The sequence below is a fragment of the Pseudopodoces humilis genome, chromosome 6 (genome assembly GCF_049639895.1).
Source record: "Pseudopodoces humilis isolate 2021_Gansu_Grassland_sample_001 chromosome 6, ASM4963989v1, whole genome shotgun sequence".
NCBI classification, from domain to species: Eukaryota; Metazoa; Chordata; class Aves; order Passeriformes; family Paridae; genus Pseudopodoces; species Pseudopodoces humilis.
This window is the reverse complement of record NC_142205.1, coordinates 43,851,288-43,875,939: the sequence shown is the minus strand read 5'-3', so window position 1 is coordinate 43,875,939 and position 24,652 is coordinate 43,851,288. Positions and strand designations below refer to the sequence as shown.

Sequence of the window (24,652 nt, the reverse complement as noted above, 5' to 3'; positions counted from 1 at the left end):
AGTCAGAAACAAAGAAATACCAATGTCAAGAGTATCTGATGAACCAAATGCCTACAGTCAAAGCATGAGCAAGAGGTCAAATGATAATATACAAGCAAGACAAACATTTTAGAGTGATTAAATATGCCTAGTTAACTAAGACTCTTGAGCATATCCCATCTGGGAACTTCAAAGTGCCTCATAAAGCCTTAATGATCTACCTCTCATTAAAAATTATGGGTGCGCTATTTACTGTTTTACAGCTAAGAAACTTTGGACACTGATCCACTGCAGTATAGAAAGATGCACTTAATATTAACTTTGATTAGTCTCCTGCCATGCACTTAAGTGCTTTGCTAGATCATAAATGTGAATAGCCTATCCTCAGAATAACATAGGATATGGGATATGAATGAAGAATGAGGTTTAATGATCTCTAGGTACCTCTATTTGCATACTGTTGATGGAATAAACAACAGAACACCCCACTCAGCATCATTCACAGTAGATCACTGTACACCATTCAGCACCATTAGTCAGTCTACAAGTGACTCATGGATCATGATTTAGAAACCCCTGCTTCAGGAGATAAAAGAATTACAAGCTATCATCAGAACATGCTACTGACAAAAAAAAATGGGTCCATTCTAGTAAGGATGCCATCTTTGAGCTTACTCCTAATGTGACCTATAACTGAGCTAGACTTTCAAGGGAGCACTAATTTAAATAATGAGACTACAGTAGCAGCACACAGAAGCTCCTTATATTTCAAAGCAGGTAATACTTTGGTATGAGTACATTTGAAAGTCCAGCATGTCCAGTTCAGTGCCTACCCAAATACCATCAGTACTGAATTCCTGTGCAAAAGCAGATCCATAAAAGTTATGAGATACCTATTCCTACGGCAAAATTATTTTTTTTAACTTTCAGTGCATAGATATTCTATACAGAGTGAATCTGGGAAAATAATAACCAATATTTTTAATGACTATAATCAAGAACTTTGACCCTGGTTTCTGCTTAGGCAAAACATAGTAGTCACCAGAGCATTAGGACTCTCAAATACAAACAACTCTGTCACAGTATTGTTAAAGTATTTAATGATGCCATTAAAGTGTTATGGAAGTGAATCAAATCTGGCAGTGAGCTCTCATACTGGATTATAAATTAAAATCATCGTTTCAAAATAAAAACACTTAACTGTGCATACAACTACATTGCTCATACCTCCTATCACAGCAAGAGTGACACTTGATCATTATTAAAGGCAATAACATAATACAACAGGTAATAAATTTGTAAAAATGAATTCCTAATTTCTAGCTCCCTGAATGAAGAGGAAGACTTTCAAAAAGAGTAATCAGAGCCCCATTCAAAGCAAAAACAAGGAGACCTTTTATATTTTAGCCAATGCAAAGAAAGTATCCATCAAGAAGAGTCTCTAAGAAAATGAAGTAGTGATGTGTATCATCACCATGAATATTAAGTTTGCTGCTAAAACCTACAGAAAGATCATTCTGAAACACTTTGCAAAGATGGTTAAACCACATTCTAAATAAAGTTAGTTATACCTTCTTCTACCTTTAGCAACTTGCTGAACCATGTGCTTCTAAGCAAACTTCACCACAAGCTCACAAATTAGTTAGGTTGGCACCTATAATAGCTAAAGGGCACAGCGAAACAATCTTACAAGAACAAAAAGCAAGCAAGGGCTAAGGAATACTCAGCATTAGAATACTAAACTCAGTGTCAGTGCCCTCAGCCATTGGATATTTTCCAGCCAAGAAGATAAAGCAATACAAGGTACTTAGATAACCACATTTATTAGAAATTATAACAAGGTTCATTAAAAATTAGTAAGGTAGACTCCTAAAGCCTGTATTCAGTTACTTGGAGAGAAGTAATTTTCAAATGGGATTCCTGAGGATCCTGTACTTATTTCAGATAAAACACACTTTAAGGTTAACACAAGAAGCACAAGGCATACAGAATAAAAAGCAGTAACTATCATAAAACTTATGTGGTATATAATCAACATAACCCTTTTTCTTGATCCATTGTCTTAAATAAAATACATGCAAGTATATTTACCTTTGCTCCATGTTTATGCAGAACTTCCATGACATCATTATGAGCTTTTTCAGCGGCAACATGTAAAGGTGTCATGAAACTTCAGGGGGGAAAAAAAAGATGATGTATTAGTTTTACATTCCTAGTATGACAGAGGCCTTTGGGAAACTCAAACATTTCAGAAACCTACTCTTTGTTTTTCTCGTTTACATTTGCTCCTTTCCTGAGCAATAGTTCTGTAACTTGTTTCCTCTTCGGATGCACAGCAGCCACAGCACAGTGCTGCAAAAAAGTAAATAAAAAGCACATTTCAACTACACGGATCATAAAGAACTTTAAGGATACATTACTTCACCTCTTAATTATTCTGCTAAAATTTACAAACCAAATTCATCATATTGAACAGACTTGTGATCAATGCTAAATTATTCTACTCAGAAAAATAATTTTAATTTTAAAGCTATTTGTCACTTAGGAAAAAAGCAGTATGGTCCCAACTCCATTAACCAGCCATCAGGACAAAGCTGACACATCATGAACAAAGGAAGGAAAGACAGAGTTTGAAACAGACTAACTTTTTGCAGAGGGTCTCCAAAGGGGTCTGAAAGAATTCTGCTGCGGTTGTCAAATTGACAGGACTTTAAAATAGCTTTGTTTCTTCTTCTGTTCCAATGTGTACTGACCTTGTTAATGGCCATTTGTGTCATGCACCCAACTACAGATTTTGTAATAAGCAAACAAGCAATACATTTCTCTTAGAGTATCTTTTTTCCCATGCCATGAGAAAGATACACCCTTCAACAAAGGGCTTCTCGTTGTCACGCCTGCCCTTGTGAGACCACACCGCCCTTTGCTAGGTATAACTGTTCTCCCACATGTGGCTGGCATTTGTTGGTTTCTCAATAGTGGCTCTATCAAGACATTCCTGAAGCCTGGAATTACCAAAATGGTTCCAGATAAGACTGAATACCCAGCTTTAAAACCAAGTCCAGAAATGCTTATTTCAATTTTGAACATCTCAAGATAGCAGGCTACGAGAAACAGAAGAAACTTTTTGACTTTTCTGTTTATATCTTTACACCATTTTAAACCAGTAACCCAAAGAAGGTAGAAAGTCTCCTGGAAGAGTTCTCTAACTTTCCAAAAGCAAAACCATAGCCTTTACAATTACACAGACCCCAAACTCAATGTTCATAGGTAGCACTAGTACCAATAACCATTTTTTGTCCTTTTCAGCCTTCCTTATGAAGTAACTTTCACTCATGCTTCCACACTGCTGTTAATCAGCAGGGCACATCCAGATTTTGCCAAGGCAAACTTTGTAAATAAACATTAAGATCAACTTTTGGTCTGAAGAGTGGTAGCATTTTTAAGGCTTTGCAGATAATATCCCTGTCTCTATTTCCTGCCTATATGATAAATAAGCCCTAAAATAAACAAATGCTGAAATATTGCCAAACTTCAAAGCAATGCTAATACCTATGTCAAGTGTTTGCTTTGCCTTTTTGGCTAATACAGCTGAGACCCCAGTGGCCCATGGGAAATTTTATTATGCTTAGGGCAGGAATAGCTCAGATTACCCATAACCTCATCTGATCCTGGAAGCTAAGTCCTTTCATTTGGACTGGAGACAATTTGGAAATTTCATGTATAGCAGCCTAAAACTGCAAGCACTTAGTGAACAGTGAACCAAGTACATCAATAGAGCTAAAATATCCCATTTGGTCCAGCTGCCTCTACAGAATCAGTAGGCAGAAAAGAGCAAAGAGCATCACAGGACTATGAAGTGATCATTACACAGCTAAAGAGATGCCACATAGCAGCAGCTGATACACTCAGAAAGAAAAGGATAACGTCATCCCAAATTTCATACTGTCTTCACATTCAGCCTATAAATCTCTCTTCTCTATCTTGTTTCTAACTTCAAGCGAGGATGCTGAATCCTCCACGGAGGAAACCGAGCATATGGATGCTTGGTACCCAACACACAATGTTCTGATCACAATCACAATATTTCCTACACTAAATATGCAGTTGCATGCCTGCAGCTGAGACATGCCACTGGGAAGAAAATGTTCCACTGGAAAAAAGTATCATAACTGTAGTGGTTTTAATAATACCATCAGTGTCAGCTTCAAAGTTTTCACTACATCTGGGATCCTGGCTGTGTTCTTTGCTTCCACTGCTTCTTTAAACAATTAAATAAGAGCAGGATAATACCAGGAAAGTCTCAAAAGACGCCTGTTTATACAGCTAATGTGGTATTGTCAATACTATTTCAAACCCGTGATGTACACCTATTTTCACCAAAATTTTATGTATCCTATGAAGCAAATTTATAATCCCAAGTTTGCTCACATAAAACATGAACTACATGAAACACTGGGCTACTGAAATATAATTTAACCCCATAAAAAAATCACAGCAACAGACCAACAAAATAAGAGGTTTATAGGAAAAAATGCAAGAGAAGTGAAAAATGAAGAGGTGAAGAGTGTCTGGAGAGATTCTGTAATCTACTAGAAGGAAGGAAAAAGGTGATAAAATAAATTATATGATGTTTTTTCTATAATGGTGATTTTATTTTAGTATAGAAAGTGTTCAATGCCAAATTCTCAGTCTCAGATGATGAATGTATTTTTGTAGTGTAGAAATTAAACTCTTTGACTCCAGGCTACCAGCACATTTATCATGAAACAAATGGATTGACTGTATAATCTCACCAGTGCAGTCTCATGCGACTGTGGCTGCTTAAAATTAATGATCTCCAGCGCAAGTGTCTTTTTCACTTTGGCTAGGTCTGCCTCTCTGGCTGCTTGCAGTAGAGAGTGTCCTTTGAATTCATCTGTTAGAGGAAAAAGACACATTTAATATTCAGCAAGATGTCACATTTATAAATGTTATTGCAGAAAGACAGCTATACTCAATTAAGAGGAAAGAGGAGCGCTTCTGCATGTCTCTGGGTGGCAGCTGACCTGGGACACAGAACATGAAAGAAGTTTTGCTGAAACCAAAGGGACATGCTAAAGAAGAGGGGAAGTTATTCCTCGAGTTAAATCCTTATAGCTTCTCCTCCATTTATCCTCCACCCACTTGACATTTAATGTGTATATGACCTCTACATTACCCATGTCTATGTTCAAATGAGCACAATGCTATGAGATATTCTTAAGAAAATAAAGCATTACAGTTGCTTGTCAAAAATGTTGTTGTATTTGCATGACAAATAATTCGCTATAAAGTCTAAGTGTATATATAATTTCTATAAAATTATAAATAACAATAATACATATATAAAACGGAAATATAAATCATTAAACTATTGGTCTTAAAGAAAGCTACCTAAATAGGCATCTGAGCCCAGTCTGCTCCAAAGATGAAACAAGTTTTGATAGCAAGTATATCTTTGCAAGTACAGATTGTTAATTTTGCTATTTCCAGATCCTGTTTAGCTCAGCAACTAGTTCATTTTACTTTTAAATAACTTTGAATTTGAAAAGAAGTGTTTCTCTCAAAATGTACAGACAAAAGGCAGGGCAGCAGAAATTACATCTGACCCTGGGAACTAGAAAAAAATACCTAAACTTCACTAAAAATAAAAATATCTTTGTTTCATAAGCAAGCTTGAAATCCTAAGTTTATTAACGAGGGGCTTTCTTCTCCCACCTTTGTTTTAATGTCTGGTTTAAATTTACTTGTAAGCAAACCATAACTCAAAGCACAAGTGCAAATAGATCTTGAACTAAAAAATATAATTTAACTTTTTTCCCAAAGTCTAAGACCAAACAACTCAAGAACATAAAAAAGATGGTATTTTGGGATGCAGATACAAGCTATCCCATCAAGATACTGTCAAGTTTGACATAATGCTCACATTTGTTTACAAATTTCAGTGGATATTAATGGACATGAATCTTCTCTCATTGTTCTTAAGGGACTCTAAATACAGAAATAAACCGAAATTTAAATAGATTTAATTTTTTTTGCTAGCTAATTTAAATAAATTCTAAATTAACCTTCCTCAGAGCCAGAAGCTTTAGCCCAGGACTCAGAGTCTACTCAGAATAGACAAGTACCTGAAAGATACTAATGCTCTCCTCTTTTCTAGACCAAAGTTTTCTGCTGTGCATTATCTCACCATCTTCCTCTGCAAAGAACAGTGACTAGACTAAAACCTGACTAGCTGTGATTGTTAGGGCAGGATCACATTATTAGTGCCTGGGGGCTTCTGCTATACTGGAAAGGTGAGAGACAAAACCAAAAACTTATTTATAATTGAGAATCTAATTCTCAAGGAGCTTTCTGTAACTTCATAATGCTCTGGTTCCATATATGTCTCAATTATCTTCTACATTTTATAAAAGTCAGGAAACAAATGCCCCAAAGAGGGAGAGAAAAGGCATACAAATTGAAATTAGAGCTGAAATACTGGTTTGTAAACAGCATAAGGATTGCAAAAGTAGGTAGGAATTTCCATCTCCAAGGCTGCACACCAAAGCTACCTACCTCCTGTAAGCAATATAGAGCCTCAATACAGAGGCCCCTGTGTGACTGAACTGGACTTTAAACATAGAAAACCACCAAAGTCACTGATTCAGCAGTGCCTTAATAATTCTGAACTTCAGAAAACCAGGCAATATAACGAATTATGTATCAGAGGTACCTGTGCACTTCAAAGTGTGTGACACAGCTGCAGCTACTCTGCTGCCTTGCATCCACTTCTAAAGCTTGAGGAAGACGGCCTGGAAGGAAAGCATCCCTTTCCACCCACCAGCAAGTGTTTTCAGTCTGGAAGCACTTACAGGTCAGTCTCTCCCTGAGTTCAGGTGTTGGAGCCATGTCAACCGCGCTCTTGCCGTGGCAGTTGACCAAGGTGGGATCGGCGCCGTGGCTCAGCAGGAGGGAGCAGACCTCCACACGGTTCTTGGAAGCAGCCTCATGCAACGGGGTGAATTGCCAGAGGTCCATAGCATTCACACAGGCACCATGCTAGCACAGCAAAAAAAGCCTTGGATTAGTAAGAAAACATCTTCAATAAATAAAAAGCTTATAAATTTTCATTTTATTATAAAAATTGGTTCAAATCACTCCTGTATAAACACACATACAAAAAAAATTTAATTAAAAACACCAGTATACACAAAAATACTGTTGAATCTGCAAAACAAAACTGAAATTTCTATGTGAGCTAGTTTTTAAACAGAAAGATTCAACTCTACTATCAGTCCAAAGAAATAAGATAAAGAAAAAAACCACATATACTATTCCAACAAAGACTTAAAGTTTCAGGCTTCTGAAATGACAATATGATGTTTGAAACCTGTTACTAGTTGGGGGGGGGGGGGGGGTGGAATCTTACTTTTCAACTGCAATATAAACAGTTCTTATCTCATCTAACACATCTAAATCAAGAGTAATTACTTTCCATCCTTGTACTTACCTTAAGCAGCAGCTCTGTAACCTCATAGTGTCCATAAGAACATGCATTATGAAGAGGCACAAGACCACTGCATGGAAGAAGAAAGTAAATGACAAATATTTTTAAAGTGGCATTTTTAAAGGAGGAACAATTTCCTCCCTACTGAGAGGAAAAAAATCAAGTTAAAGCTAAAATATTCAAATAGTTATGTATTTAAAAATTAGGACTTACAAACTAAGGGGAAAATCTGACTTCCCCAAACAACACATTACTTAAGAGTGGCATTAAAACTTGGGGTTTTGTTGCTTGGTTTTTGGAAGGATTTTTTGTTGCAGGCTTTTTTTGCCTTAACAGGCCACAGATGTTTAATCTACCATTAAGACTAGCATTAAGTGGCTTTGACGTGATCTTTCTTGAAGCTGCTAGGGAGGGAGAAAAGTCCCATTCCACATTGAATTTCCTCAACAGTGTTCTGCTTCTGCCTAAATAGGAACTCCTGTTTAAAATGCTATGCGAAAGGCAAAACTCCCCAGATAACACTAACTTAACTCCTGGGTATTTTATGAAGATGTACAAATATCCATAGAAAGCAGACTCAAATTGCTGCTCTAGACTGTAGAATGACCTGATTTTCCTCCATTTTTTACAGTACAACCTATTTAACTGTTCAAGATACTTCTAAGAGAGTCCCTGTAATTTTCGTAGAGCTATATTACTGCAGGCCATACTTAAAAATGACACTAGCAAAGTAAATAACAGGGATTTAGTCACAAGCACAAGATGTAATAGAAGTCATGCATTGAAAAGGAGATGCGAGATGGGCAATTACAGCTGAGGACAAAATGAGTTTAATTCAAGCCAAGCATGACAGGCTAGTTATGGCTCAACAGATCAGTACACATAATACATGAAGACCATAATTAACCCCACAATACCTATGAAAAATACAGGGGGTAATTCCCAGGACTGCAAAACCAACTCAGAGAGAATTAGGACAGCAAGTAGCAGACAGCAATTAAATAAACTTAATTTTAAGGTGGATGCTCTCAGAAGCAGCAACACATTTGTCACAGGAGATGAAAATTTGTTCTGGGGAAAATTTTCAGACTGTTTTTTCCATCATTACTTTTCTTAATTACAACTTATGGATGCATGTGTGAGACAGAGAGAGACTATCCATTCCACAGAGCACTTAGAAAACCTGCCCCCTTCCAAAATGATGGTCACGTCAGAGAACTGAAGGGGCTTCAAGGCCTGTCAGCAAAGACAACTGCTGCAGCAATACACCTGGCCACTTGTCAGCACCCCCTCCCATTCCCTCTTCCAGCACAGCAGCTGTAAGGGAAAGGAGAGAAGCAGGTGCAAAGGAAAGGAGAGACCAGTGGAGAAAGAGCTGCTTCCTTGGCTGGACTTCTCCTTGGGAGTAACTAGAAGTGGTGACCATTTTGAAAATACAGAACAATTCCTAAGCACTTTCTCTGAACTGGCTCCATTGAAGAGAAACAAGGAGCTCTATAAAATCAATGTAGCCTAATTTAGCTCCTTAAATGAAATGTGACAGTTATTTATAGCCTATTTACTTATAAATTATGTATAAATAAGAAACAGCAAGGTAAAACAAAACACCACACTGATTCCAAATGTGTGATGCCACTAAAAAAAAAGTGGGAGCTTGATGTTTCTAAATATGTTTGGGTTGCTTTAAAGTTCAGTACAGAGTAAGTATTGAAAGGCTGTCCTTTCTTTGTTTGCTTTCCTTCCCCTCCTGCTCCAGCCCCAAGTTCAACTTAACTCCCTTTCACACATTGCAAGCAAATTGTTCAAAACTCATTACAGCATCTACACTGGAATTTTCTACCAACTGATGCTGAAATTTTGAAAAGGTGCAAAATACCTTCAACTTGCTTAAATAATGCTGGATCTACCTAATTAGGTATTATATGGAGCTTTACTGTAGGACTTTTGTGGCTTATTTTTTGTGGGTTTTTTGGGGGGGCCAAGGGGGAAGGTGTTTTATTGTGGTTTCTATTTTGGTGGGGGGGTTGTGGTGAGTTTTGGTTTTTTTGTGGGGTTTTTTGGGTGTATTTTTATTTTTTGACTTGCATAATACATCATTATGCATTTAGCAACAACACTGCTAAAAAAGCCATTGGGGTAACTGGACAAACGAAAGAGTTGCTACACTTAGTCAAACTTTAAGAGTTTAAGTTGGAGAGAAAGGAAAGAAAGGAAGAAACTAAGAAAATTTAAATCTAACACTAGGCTGGACTCAGCAGAAAATGAAAATTAAGAAGTGCCTTGAGTTTGCTGCTGGAGACAGCACACACACATCTTATTTCTATGGATTCTGAATACAAAATGTATGCCTTTAACTAGGGGCCCAATTTCTACAATATTAGGACTAAGCATTTCAATCCAACCATCATGAAAATCATCATCTTAGAGATCAGAAATATATGGCTGAGAACAACGCACAGAAATGTTATCATTTCAGATTTCTTACTGCTGTGCACTTTGCTGATATCTTACATAACTACTGCCCTTAATGCAAGAATAGAATAATTTAGCCTCTACTGTATCTTGATTTTTGCTGTCAGCTTCAATGAAGATAGATTAATGAGGACCACTAGTTGTGAGCATATAAGGATTATTGATATTACTTGGAATTACATCCATATATGTGAAACAGGATAACAGACCATAGATAAGTTTTTCAATGTACATATTTCACTAAGCCCTTGTATCTTCTCCCCACTACCTTTCCAAAAATAATGCTCTAGTCTGTAATTTCAAAGGGCAGTCTGTGAATAGAAGTAAAGATCAAAGTTTGGGAAAAATTTTAAAGGTGTGAAAAATACTTAAAACTTAAGTGCAATCACAACTAATCTGAAGGACACTCAGATTTTGGAAGCAAATATTAGACACTATTTGAGATTATGCTGCAACACAAACCAAAGAAATAATTCTTTATCCTGACTAATACAAAACCACTGCTGCAAAAAGGCAATATATCAATTAATTTTACATACCCTTTGTCCTTTGCATGTACATCTGCACCATGCTGAAGCAGAAGCTGGACTATCCGAACTCTGTTGTAGCCAGCTGCTAGGTGTAAAGGAGTGGACTGCAAAACAAAAGAAGATGAAGAATGGGAGCCACATCAATCTGAAGTCCTGTACTCCCTGCCATTGAAATACTCTTAGTTTTTCTTATACATTGCGCCAAGATAAGTTAAAGTACCCATCTGTGGTTAGCTGAATTAACAAATACACAGCACATGCAAGCCCCTCCCCTCCTTTTTTGGTTGTCAAACCAAAAGAATAAGCCTTAAGGTGGGTAGGAATACAGGCACCCCTAAGGCAGTAAAAGCCTCTTAATTTAAAGCTGATTTTAAAAATCATTATCATCATCTCAGCACCAAAAAAACATCTATATATGTTCTGTGCTGTGGTAAAACAAAGAGCAAACCATATGCAGATTGCAGTTTCCTGCAAAATACAGGTCTTCAGCAGTAATGCACCTTGCTGCATAAGAACAGAGTAATAACACCTTTCTCCATGGCTAACTCATATGAATTTTAACTGAAAGCTTTTGAGTTGACAACAGTAATTCCCCTTGAAGTTTATTTTTAAAAGCTTTTTATTATGAAACAAATTTTATGTGCTGTCTCAGCCTGGGGGGACTGCTTTCTTACAGAAATGGATGATGCTGTTTCCTCCCTCCCAAGGCTGAGAAGCTGAGGATTTTAAAGGGATCTTTGTTGCAATTTATCTTGTGGCATGCAGCCAAATGATACAATTTTCTTACAGTAAAACCCCGCACATAAAGCAGCTTGAAACATGGGAAAACTTACATATCTCACTGTATTATGCCAAGTATAGATTTAGTTTCAGCATTAAAACATTGTTATACAGTATTACAAGGGGAAATGTCACATTTCACTATTATAAAGAGGTTAAAAAACAAAAAAATTAAGACAAACGGTCTCATCTGTGATGAACAGCAGCAAGTACTACATATCCACAAACAGTATGGATTTCCAGGAACACATATTTAATACGTCCATAACTTGGGAGCAGTCTGCATTATATTTTACTAAAGTCTCAACACTTTGCTACTTTGCTTAAGAGAGATTAACTGCTTTAACAACTACCAAGTGCCCTGTGTAGCATATTGAGGACACAGGTTGTACCATCAGAAATGACAGCATAGGGTATCCCTTAGAAAAACACCTGGGAAACTCAGTAAATTTAGGGAAGCAGTTATGGAAGTTTCCAGGAGAACTGTCTTTAGAATTATCTGTACTCAAGATAAGGACCTCTAACATTCCTAGCATCATGATCCCCAGAGTGTTTCCGAGATACAAAATACCAGTAACAGCAAACATGTCCAACCTTTTAGTTGTTTGACCACACAAATTATTAGGCTCTATTACTGTTTAAGGCTTCTACTACTGAATTAACAACTTAGACTGATCTAGAAGGCAATATATTTTTTTTATATCTGCCTTATTATAAAATAAGTGTCTCCTGCATATCATAAACACTAATGAAAATGTGATGTGGATAAGGATGATGCTGCTACTGACATTAGCAGAATACTTCAATACTGTTTATTCTGACAGTTGCCTTGATTTGGCTACTAAATCCAGTTTTATCAATTGAATTAGTAACTCAGAAAACCTAAAATTAAGGTGAAATGGACTACAGAAAGGTCTGTCTATTCAAAGGTCTAGACTCCAGAGAAACTGGAGCCAAGCATTAAATGTCTGAAACACTGCAGGATCCTTTAACCTCACTACTAATTAAACTACATCCATTCTTGTCTGCATGCCACTTCTAAAACAATGATGGCACACTTCCAAAATGATGCTTTCCTCACAGGAAACATTATTAACAGAGATGTTCTCAATAAAGACACATAACCCCAGAGACTTGCTCACTCCTTAAAATTGAAAGAAAAACTATTATGACTCAGGCTGGGACTGCGCGCTTTGTATTTCTAGGGTTAGTAGACCTGCATTTGCTAAATAACTTCATTAGAGATGAAACCCAAAAATTTTCAGGCTTATAGCTGCACAAAAAATGGCATAAATGAAGCAAATCAGCATTAACCCAAATCTTCATACAACTTACATTCCTGTCTTTCAGAACTGTGAGCTACATCCTTCTCCTCTCAAGCAAGGGCATGCAGACACCCCAAATTGAAATACAGAGTATCTTGTCTTGCCCAACACACCAGGAATTATGTATCTGCAGCCAGGCACCTGACGTTTGGTGTTCTTGCCCTGTGGCTCCACAGCAGCTTCAGTGAAGCTGTGTGCCGGGCCACCTCTCCAAGGAGGGGTCAACTGATGCTCCCTGTGCCCATCCCTGGAGATGGGGCTGAGATCTCCACCAGGCAGCATGCTTCAACTCTGCAAATGCAAACACCCAGTGCTGGAGAGGCAGGGAGTTAGAGGGCCGGAGACCACTTAACTGGTGGGCAAGGACAAGTTACACACATACAAGTGCAGGAGCAGACAACCTGCAGTGATGCTCCCCCTGTATCCACAAGCCAGCATTCCCAGTTGCTTATTAGCTTGGCTAAATGGCTCTTCTAAATGCTGTGCTTACATATGCTTCAGGAAGGAGAAAGCAGGAAGATTCTATCTCCATGATTTTTAAAAACTTCTTTTCCTTTCTTGTGAGAAAGAGTATTCATTAATGTTGTAGATTTAATAGGTAAAAATACTAATCTGGAGTTACAACTTTGTATGATAATTACAGAATCTAGGTAAGACAATATTGTGCTACACATACTCATTAGATGACATTATGAGCCCAAAAAAAAAAAAAAGAAAAAAAGAAGTGAACAATGGCAGTAGAGAGTGATTCTTAAAATTAACATGCTTATTTGTATAGCATCAGGGAAGTAAAAACTAAATACCATTCACAGCAATGTCTACTGCACCTGAAAGGCATATCAAATTAATTATTTAATATTAAAAAAGCAGATTTAATAAAAAATATGAATCAATTAACCCCTCCTCCCATATCTTGCAAAACTTGGCAAGACTTACTAACAAAAATCCTTAGAGGGCATTTACCTTCCAAGACTCACATTCACAGTTACCAGGCCAATCACACTGTCTTACGTGCTAGTCTAATTACAGAGAATGTAACTCCATTTTTATTAAGTAGACTATCATGCAGGATGCTCATATTATTTTAAAGTTTTATGGCAGCTGTACATGAGCCAAGGCAAGTACTGAACACTTTAAGGAACATCACTGTACACAAGATGGCAATTGCTGTCAACCTATATACCTGCTATTTATAGTAAGGTAGGTGTTTTTGCCTGCAGTCTTTTTGATAATGTGTTGCCTGGGAATACAAGAAATGCATTTGTTAAATTTGATACTGTTCTCAGCAAGCCTTAGGTATTTTTGCACTGCTTCATTACCAACAGCTGATTTGATGACCCCTGCTCAAGGTCAGCTGCCTTGGACTTGCCATCCCTTGTTCACCTGCATCAAACAAAAGGGGCCCTGAGGGATCTCCAGCGCTGCAGGCTCTGAGCAGCTTCTGCTAAAATCTGAAAATTTGTTTCAACAAACTGTCCACAGGCAATGTGGGAGTGTTAGCTCCAAGCACCATCCGTTTCCCTTCCTATTTTGCTAAAGAGTCTTCAGCAGCTCCTCAGACGGTAATGCTGCCACTGCCTCAGATGAAAGTTTCATCTCAGATTCAAATTACACATTTTAAGGGCAACTTTAAACAGAGGGATCTTATGTAACCATCTTATATTATGCATTATCTGCATGATTAATAACAGCTGCAGGAACTGTTTAAAAACTAATATCTCCTGTTCTTGTTTCCTACTGCCAAAATCTTTATATAATGCTATCTGATAAAAATCTTAATCTATGTGTTTCTCTTTCTCAACTTGCCATCCCAAAGGCTATTAAAATCAACAATCTTATTACATAAATAATGTCTCATCATACATTTTATTTACATCCCTATACAGTGATTTAGAATTATTATAAATTCATTTAATTGTCTACAGGAAGGGCATTCTCATAATAAAGAGGCAACACTCTGATTCTGACAGCCAGCTCTGCCCTTGACATGTGGCTACATTCATGCTCAAAAGGTCCCCACAGGGATATGCACGAGTAAGGGTGGCACTTACACAGATGGGGAAACAAGTAAAGCTTGCCAAAAAATACCTAATGATACTTGTATGCTTATTGTTATCTCTTCTACAACACCCTGCTGACAGACGACATACAGCAAGAAAAAAAAAATGAGGAGGTATTTTAAAATGTTTTTACAGACTTTAATATTTGTGACTTTTTATATCATATCTGTAATTATCTTCAGATTCAGAAGATTTGGAAATTGCAGGTATGCAGCAAACTCCCATTTAACAAACATAGTTAAAAAAAAACCTTTACTTTATTCAGATCACACTGCCCTTAGAAAACAGCAATAAAAATATCTTAAAACTCTTGTAGTTTGTCATACTAACTCCCTTCAGAGAAGTGTTTCACCTCCTCCGAATTAAGGGAAGAGCATAGGGGTTTCTAATCGCAGAAGACACTTTTGTTTCATAGCTTTGCATAAAACTGTTTTGAAAGATGTCCTGACTCCTGGTAAAGCAAACAACTTCCTCTTTACTGTGCTAGAATTTATGACAGAATCTTTCTTTCCAATCACAGTAGTCTGTGCTTGATGCTGCTCTCTTGCAGGCATCTCTAAAATGAACCACATCAATCATGAGGCTACATCAGGAAGACATTCCGGATGCAAGCGGAGTACCTCCTGTCACCACTTTATCATACTGATTAATGGGGTACGAAAAAAAGTTGCAATACCACCACAATCTGGCAGACACATTCCTAAACTTTTCCACTGTGAAAATGATCAGGCTTTTCCTTTGCTGCTCAGATACCAACTTGCATTCTAATTTTAAACAGTGCACCCATCTTACACCTTCATTTTAAATGAATTTGGAAGCTTTCTTGGAAAATAGTTCATTAACATTTATTTGTATCATGCCAAGACTGGACTTACATCCAAAATATTTCCTTCTATAAACACATATTTCAAATAACTCAAAATAATTATTTTATATTCCTGTTATAATGCTCTTACACATTTGGTACTACAGAAATAAAGTTCCCTAGCCCTGGCTGAAGAATTATGCTTTTAATGAGCAGGAAAGGGGCTGTGCTTTTGTTCACCAACCACATGACTTGTCACTTTAACCATGTGGCTATGTTGGTCATTTTATAGCAATATTGAGTTATTTAATTCATGGCTGACAATTATACTTTAGGGACAAACTTATAGATGCTGCTTCAGGAAAACAAGTAATGTCAGACTGCTGACTGTAGATGAGCTAGCTGCAACTACAGATAAGCACAGGGATGAAGAGCTTAAACTATTTTTCTTACGTAAAAAAACCATAATAAACAAGAAACAAGCAAATACTCCTACAAAGAAACAAAATTCCTAAAGACAAGAATTATAAAATGCTTAAGGAAGACATTTCTCACTCCACTGTTTCTAGTGGTAACTTAACTGCTTCGTCTTCAGAACACAGCCAATAATAATTAATTAGACTATTGAACTGGACAGGCTTAGTATAGTAAAATTCTGAAAAACATCATGTCACAGATTTCCCATACTGCTTTCTAACAGCCAGTGACGGGAAATGAACTGAATAGCTCAACAATTCAGAATTTTCAAGTCACAGAATATCTGAATTTAGAGGTCTGGTATATGAGATGATCTCTTGGCAGGTGGGGGGTGGTGGTGGTGAGGAACCAACTGTTTTGAGCTGTAAACCAGCAAAGACAAAACCAGCTAGATTTCACAGACACAGCAATGCTAGGGCAGAGCATCAATAGGCAAGAATGTTCATAAACTTGAGGAAAAGAGTTAAAAAACACAGAAAGAGAAGATTAAAATACTGAAAATACAGTGACAGAGTAATGCCTCATTTGGAAGAGGTTTACTTGGGTGGGCAGACCAGCTCCTCATATCCAGGGAGTATTCAAATCTATTCCTTCTAAGGGGGCTGTACTGTCTGTAACTACTGAATGCCTCTCTAGTAGATCTGACCTTTGAGAAACAACGTAATTTTCTGACTGTATGTCTGAACCTCTAAGACCTCATGACAAGGGTTGGCATCAGTTCCATACATTAACATAGTGACTCTGTTGTACTGCAACTTGGGCTAAGTGCTGATAAATAAGGGGGCAGGAGATTTATGAGAGAAAAGCTTTTTCCATCACCTACAATGCCTCGTGTAGGGAAGGAACAACAGGATGACGAACGTGATGTTGCACAGGGGTAGACAATGAAATAGCTGGAGTGTCTCCATTGCAAGGTTAAATGAAGGTGGAGCAGGAAATCACAGAATCAACTAGGTTTAAAAAGACCTTTGAGATCAAGTCCAACCTATGACTGAACACCACCTTGTCAACCAGACCATGCCAATGAGGGCCACATCCAGTTTCCTCTTAAACACCTCTAGGGATGGTGACTCCACCAGCCCTCTGGGCAGCCCATTCCAGTGACCAATCACTCCTTCTGTGAATAAATTCTTTCTAATGTCCAACCTAAACCTCCCCAGGTGTAGCTTAAGGCTTTGTCCTCTTGTCCTTTTGCTGGCTGCCTGGGAGAAGAGACAGATCCTCACTTTGGCATATCCTCCCTTCAGGCAATATCCCTACAGTGATAAGGTCTCTTCTGAGCATCCTTTTCTCCAGGCTAAACAACTCCAGCTCCCTCCGCGATTCCTCACAGGATTTGTGCTCCAGATCCTTCAACAGCCTTGCTGCCCTTCTTTGGACATGCTCCAGCACCTTAACATTCCTCCTGAATTGAGGGGCCCAGAACTGGACATAGCACTTGAGGTGTGGCCTTACCAGTACCAAATACAGGGGAAGAATGACCTCCCTGCTCCTGCTGGCCACACTATTCCTGACCCAGGCCAGGATGCCATTGGCCTTCTTGGCCACCCAGGTACTCTGCTGGCTCATGTTCAGCTGCTCTCAACCAACACTCCCAGGTTCTTTTCTGCCTTGCTGCTGTCCAGCCACTCTGTCCTCAGCCTGTAGCGCTGCAGGGGGTTGTCATTACTTTCAGAGACAAACCTACATACATAGACTAAGGGGAAAAAGGTAAAGGGGTGGGAGAGACACTTAAATCTTTAAATAGAACACCATTGATTTCTGAAGGGTTTCACAAACAGCAGATGCCATAAATGGGACACTAGGAATCTTTGACCTCTTGCTAAACAAGAATTAAAATGCAACACCTCCTCTCTTCCCTGGAACTCTTCTGTATATGTATCTCAAACACCATTTGGCAAAACAGACCCACAGAGGATGTGTCAGAAAAACTGAGTAACACTCCTCACAAAACCATAGTATTCTCAGAAAACTGATCTATACAAGAATCTCTTCCATTTCTACATGCATAGGATGAAGGTGTAGCTGGGGATGGAACTGCAATATGAAAAAGAAATTCTGGGGTTTTCACCACAACATAGCATTTGTAGTTTTCCCAGATTCAGAAACACAGAATACGTCTCTGGCAGCACTCAATGACACAGGGAGAGGAACTTTGAGATGGATTATCAGAGAAGCAGCGGAGTATATGCTGTTTCTTTGGTGATAGATGCTGACAGCTGAGGGAATAGTGGCTTGCTGAGCTACATAAAGAAAAAATTACAGTTAAGATCCACTCTCTTCTCCTAAGGGAATGTGGCTGATGTTATTTAACACTGAAAGGAAATCTATGCTGACTTGAAAGATATGGTAGAACATTACACAGAAACTACTTAAAGTATCATTGTGTCCAGCATAGCCATTTTTGGCAATCTGAAGATGCACACCAAATTACCAGAGAACCAAAACCGCTGGGTTTTTTTGCTTACACTCTCTTCTTTTACCGCTTTTTATCAAAATCTTAATAGAGCCACAGAATACACTGAGTTGCAGGGGTCCATCAGGATCACTGAGTCCAACTCCTGGCCCTGCACAAGATACCCCAAGAGTCACACCAGGTGCCTGAGAGTGTTTTTTACATTGTGGCACTACCCCCAACACTGGAGGAGAGGCTGCCCCAGTGCAGAGCAGAGCGGGACAATCCCCTCCCTTCCCTGGCTGATGCCCCCAGGACAGGGTTGGCCCTCCTGGCTGCTGGGGCACAATGACTCACATTCATCTGCCATCGACCAGGACCCCCAGGTGCCTTTCTGCAGCGCTGCTCTCCAGCCTCTCGTTCCCCAGTCTCTATGGACATCGATGTCTTTCCTACTATCATCAACTAACAATCTTTTTTTTTCCCTCTTCCTTTTTATCTATCTTATTATTTTTACTACTTCTATTAATCTTTATGTATTTACTTTGCTTCCCCACCTTCCCCTTCCAACTAGAAACTTTCTAGGCTTCAGTTTATAATATTTTCAGATTATTAAGAAGGAATGAACTAATTAAATAAATAAATAAATTTGACCATTCTCTCTGCTAACATGGCTTCAAATCAGCACTTCACTCATTTTATTGAAACTGGGGTCAGAATAAACTGTTATGCAATGCTTGCATATGGACAGCATTTCAGCTCCAGTGCTAAATATGAAATATTTATACCTTATATTTTGATATTTAATTATAACATTAAATACAAAATAATTAATAAAGTTAAATACACAAAATACTATTTTTGTGCATTACAGTGATAATTTGCAAATTTTAGAATTAAATTACTTTATAATCAAATCAAATAGCCTTCACCATTCTTTTGAAGACCAGTCTTGCAAAATACAGGGAAAATGACAGAGAATTTGTCTTATAATTCCAATTGAAAAGTTATGGTTATTAGAATATGAATATTCTAAAGAATTTAATCTGTAAGAAATAAGCTTCTTTTATTAAGTAGTCGCATATAGTATTACTTGGAAAAGACTAATCAAATCACCTCAATTTTCTTGTTCATCAATGACAAATCCATCATCAATTACAATGGCTTATTTTGGCATTTTCCTCCCCTTTTATCCTTTATCTACTGCCTGCTCAGTCAACTTAAACAATACTTTCAGAAATGGTTATGTAAATACATCTCTCCTTGCACATAAGTATTTGCAGTTCTTTTCATTTAGAACTAAACTGATCATTCTAAATAATCCATATAACCTCTCAAATCAGTAAAGGGGTTGTATGAGCAAGTGATAACTGATGTGCTGGGAGAAATCAAAGAGGCAGCAAAGGCAGAAAACACAAGGGCTTTGGGTGACCTAAGAGGTGAAATGTTTGGATGCTATCAGTGACTCTTCTACAGAGAAAGTGGCCAGGAAGGCCACAAGGGTAAATGCAACTACTAGGATGGGACCAAGTGACACCTGAAGCAAAACCTTTCAGTAGAAGTCGTCTGTAACAGCAGCTACAACACACTCAGATTCAATTTATCTACAGGGGAAATGCTTGCTAAAATAATCCAACATGAGGCACCAACTCCACCATAGTGGAGCTATGAAAAAAATGGCAAGTTTTTTAAAATAACCTAGAATTGGTAAGAAAATTACACAGATAGTATAAAACTACTAATGAAGATCATACTGGGGTCACTTTGCTAATGCATACCTGCTATTGGGATGGGATTGATATGATAAAAGAAGCCAGTATGACCAACAGCAAGCTAAAAGAGTTTACTAGAATTAAGAGAACATTCAAAAAGCTGAATCTACAACCTTGAGAAAAACACAAGGATCACAAACTCTAGTAGTTTAGAGGTGAAAATACAAGTAGACAGGCAAAAACAGTTTGACTGGTGAAATTAATTCAAACCAGACGTAACTTCTTGCAACCCACTAGGAGCACGAAACACACCAGCCAGTTCAGTGGGGCAAGGTGATGCTTGGGCAAGAAATGGAGGTCTTACAGGCAATAAGGGACTGTGAAAAACTAAAGGAATTTTTTGTATGGTATTCATCTTAGAAGAAACAGTAAGTCTTATTCCAGTATTCTGGCCAGTGACCATGTACATATTTGGGAGCATGGAGAAGCTTGGCAAAGGATCTGTCTGAAACAAAATTAAGAAAGAGGTAGTCATCCCCACAACCAAAATACATATCAACAAATTGCCAAGACCAAACTGGATCCACTCTAGAGAGCACAGGAGAATGAAACAGGTGAATTACTAGTTGTACACGACCTTCTCTTAAGATTATTTTGGTATGTGAAGACAAGGAAGTTACAAACCAATCATTAATGCACATTTTGGGGAACTACATACAGGCCTGTAATCTTGATGTCTGTACAAGCAAAAATACAATTTAATAGCTAGAATTATTGAACACCTACAGAAACATAATCTGCTTGGGAAGTTCCACATTTAAAACTTGGGTTTTCTGAAGCAGTCAACAAGCACGTGCATAAGGGCAAGCCAAGTGATACAGGTTACAGTGGGGGTACACAATGGGTTTTTTAACTAAATCCTCACCAATGGTTTATTAGGAAGATGATGTTAGGTCCTCAGGTGGTTGCAAACTGGATGCAGAGATGGGAAACAGTACACAACTAAATGATAGATGTCTCAACAGAGGGAGGCCACAAAGTGCACATAATACCGCACCCAAAAGCAAAAAGCAACACGAAAGCAGATCAGTTTACTTGTCAGTACTTCTTACGCTCACATGCAGGGGTTTAGAGAGGAAAGCAACACCAAGTATGGAAATATCACCTGCAGTATTCATTATAGTCAACCATACAGAGAAGTCAAATGGACTCAGTTCCTGGTTTGAGCTGCTGCATTTCAAAATATAATCTCAGCAAGCTCTGTGAAGGAAAGGGCTCTACTCTTGAGAGCACAGGAGAAGAAATATTATCAGTATTCAGCTTCTGGATGTTCTGTGAGTTGTTAGAGCCAAAACCAGAACACAGCTTTTAGTTAATGTGCATAAAATATTACATGGCAGCTCTGCCCAAATCTGCCAGTTTGACTTGTTTTCTCCTGACAAGAGATGGATAATGGCCTAATGCAGGAAGTCATCTCCTGTGTGAAGCTAATCATCAAGGGGAAAACAAGTTCAGGTATAAAAACTCCCCATGCCTCCAACACATTTGAGGCTTCCTAAAGAGCACATTAATTAAGATCTAACAAATGAGATTTCCTGAATTTTAGAGAACAATACAAAGAGATTTGTATTGAGTAAACAATTTCTTTCTAGTCCTTTGGTACACAATTTATATTTCTGGACGTGACAGAGTACACTTCAAATAATAGGTGAAGGTATACTCACTAAAGTATTTTAGGGAAAATATTAAAATCTCGTAACAGAAATTTAGAGGCAAGTAGATCAGTCTTACATTTTATTCAAAAGGTATCATCTTTGGATATAAAAGGCTTTAAGTGACAGCAGGGATAGAAATTAAGCCAAGTCATCTATACCATACAAAGTCTGCAGAGGGGTTACCCACTTTGACCATGCTTGGCAGATGAAGTAAGATAGGATCACAGATTAAGAAAGTGCATAACTTGTCACTTTTTCTAACATGCATGAAGCCTGGGAACTATTTTTTTATAACTAACAAAATGGTGTTTTAAGACAAAACACAGTTGTGACCATTTTTGAATGCTGTACATATATGGCAATGGGTACTTCTGCCCAAGGCACAACACAAACCTTATGACATTTGCTTTGTAATCTTCTTGTAACATTGGAAATGTTACTTTTTTTTTTTCCTTTTTTTACAGTATGCCATTAACTAAATCCAGAAAAGACCTTCAATTTTGCATGCAGGATTTGATTTAGATATTTGATTCAAATATCTGACCTGGTCTAATGAAAGGTGTCCCTGCCCATGGCAGGGAGGCTAGAACTAGGTGATCTTTAAGGTCCCATCCAAGCCAGGACATTCTGTGATTCTATTTCTCAATCTACCGGCTCACACTCCTAGATATAACCTTGATACACACCTATTTCATGAAACATGTACAAGATCAGTGCCAACAAATACTGCAGTGTCTAGAAGCCATCAGCCAGAGCCAGCTTTACACTAGCCAACATCAACTTACATCCTACATGGTTATCACTTATTTTGATCACTGCATTTCCACACTGCTGTAATCACACATCAGGAAACTTCTGGCAAATCTTTGCAGGACCACAAATGTAGAACCTGCACATTCCCCACCCACAAATTGAGCCTATACCACTTCATCAAAACCAGACTGACATTTATGTATGCTAGTAAGCAGCAAGTGAGCAAGGACTTGTCTATCCAGTTATTCTGAAATAACTGTTTTGGATTTGTGGAGCTGTCTTTTTTCTGAAACAAAATGACATTTCATTAAACAATTTTTAATATTTTAATTTTATTAGATTAATGAAGGAGAAGGCACTCATTCTGAACCAAGAATAATACACAGTTAACGGTTTTTCTGCATGATTCCATTGCTCCTCTCCTTTGCACTAGTTATTTTTTGCTGTAGATAAGCCTTAAGAATAGAGATTGTATTTACAAGCCACACAACGTATACCAGCAGAAGAGTTCATAAGACTTTGAGAAAGGTGAAATGCAAATTGTGAAACTAGGTAAGGTATTATATGTGACAAAAAACTCCAAACGTGTGAAGTCCACACTGACATTCAGATATACCCTTGGGCATGTCAAGGCCTTACACTGGCTATCTGTTCACAAGTCTTTTGCTCAAATAAACAGCTTTTGTCTGTAGAAAAGCAGATTTTCCCAGTACTCAAACGACTTTTTTTTATTGTATGTGAAATAGTTTACTCCAAATATATTCCACACCCATCTGAATATAATCTCTATGATGTAGATTCACAGAACAAACAGACCTATGGATTTATGTGGTATTAGTTTTAATTTTTATTCCACAGCACAAGAAAATGCACACAATTGTGAAGGTTTACAGTTTCACTAGCACACATGCTCACATCTTGCAGTACGTGGCATTTTTCTTCAACCCCCAGCTCCTACAGCCAAGAATATTATAAGGGAATTTGCACCTCTTCCCAAGTCTGTAGGCTTAGTAACTGAAAAGGAAAAGTTTGTGAAAATGTGGATTGATTGTTCCATACAGATTCAGAAATTGGAATGCAGACCAGTTTTCCTTCCAATTGCAGGATTTTTCTTGAAAATGGCTGCAAACAACCAGAGTTCTGGAACAGGGGTAGGCAAATTCACTTACCAGCAGCAAATTGGAGACTCCCTGGTAAGGAGAGACATAACTCACCTGAACTTGTTAGAATTTAATTTCTCTTTCCCAGCCCTTTGATTACAGTCTGATCTCTCAAATAAAGAGAAAGAAGCAGAGGAAGCAAGAGAAAGAATCTGCAATTTCATCCAACAGAGTGCTACTCGGTATCAGGGATGTCCTATAGCAAAAGCTGGGGGGCACTTTGTTCTCAAGATCTTTTGCAGTGGTTACCTCAGACCAAGGATACTGCTACTCAGCACTGCATTGCAGACCTTCTCAGACTTGGATTTCTTACATCTGAGCCCTGTGCCAATGAACCGGAATGATGCCACGCACGAGAAAAACCAACATCCCTATGGCAGGAAAGAACAGGCTGAAGCAACAGCCTCAGTCAAACCCAAGAGGCAAGTATGTCTCCTATGACTCACACAGTGTAATGAAAAGGCCTCTTACTGGTGTTTTGGATCCAGGGCTGTCTACAGCTGGTTTGGAAAGGTGTAACAACAAAGGCACTGCAGAAGCAAAATACTAAAGACAGGTACTCAGAGCTCTTAAGGACTGAAAACTGGGAATAAACAAAGGAAGGGACACTGCAAGTCAGAAGACAACAGTGCAAATAAGTGAGGTAGGACCACATGCATGATAAAAACAGCATTTTAATTAATTGTCTGTGTTTTTTTCCCCATGGGATCATTACATTTTCCACAGTACTGGATGGTCTCAAGCAAGGAAAAACGAGGTGCATTTTTAATAGCATCCCTGATTCACCTGTTGCAGAAATAACATTTCTAGCTTCCAAGAAAGGAAAAAAAGAAAGCTGTGGAGGAATTGCATTCTGTGCTGCCTTCTGGTAGCAATTCCTGCCTCAAATTGAAACCTGAGACAACACTGTCATAGGTAATGCCACTGTGTTCTTTGTTTTTCATATGGTTGATACAAAATGTAAATACAAAACGCAGCTGCA

At 38.1% G+C, this 24,652-nt stretch overlaps 1 protein-coding gene across 1 annotated transcript in view; it reads right to left on the bottom strand.

Moving 5' to 3' along the window:
• TNKS (tankyrase) overlaps positions 1-24,652 on the bottom strand; it is a 128,977-nt gene that overhangs the window by 33,131 nt on the left and 71,194 nt on the right. The window contains exons 6-11 of the mRNA XM_005517545.3: positions 10,498-10,592; positions 7,490-7,556; positions 6,852-7,038; positions 4,773-4,894; positions 2,240-2,331; positions 2,071-2,149 (exon numbers count right to left, since the gene is read on the bottom strand). Coding sequence (XP_005517602.2) covers positions 2,071-2,149; positions 2,240-2,331; positions 4,773-4,894; positions 6,852-7,038; positions 7,490-7,556; positions 10,498-10,592 — 642 coding nt within the window. The remainder of the gene's footprint in view (positions 1-2,070; positions 2,150-2,239; positions 2,332-4,772; positions 4,895-6,851; positions 7,039-7,489; positions 7,557-10,497; positions 10,593-24,652) is intronic.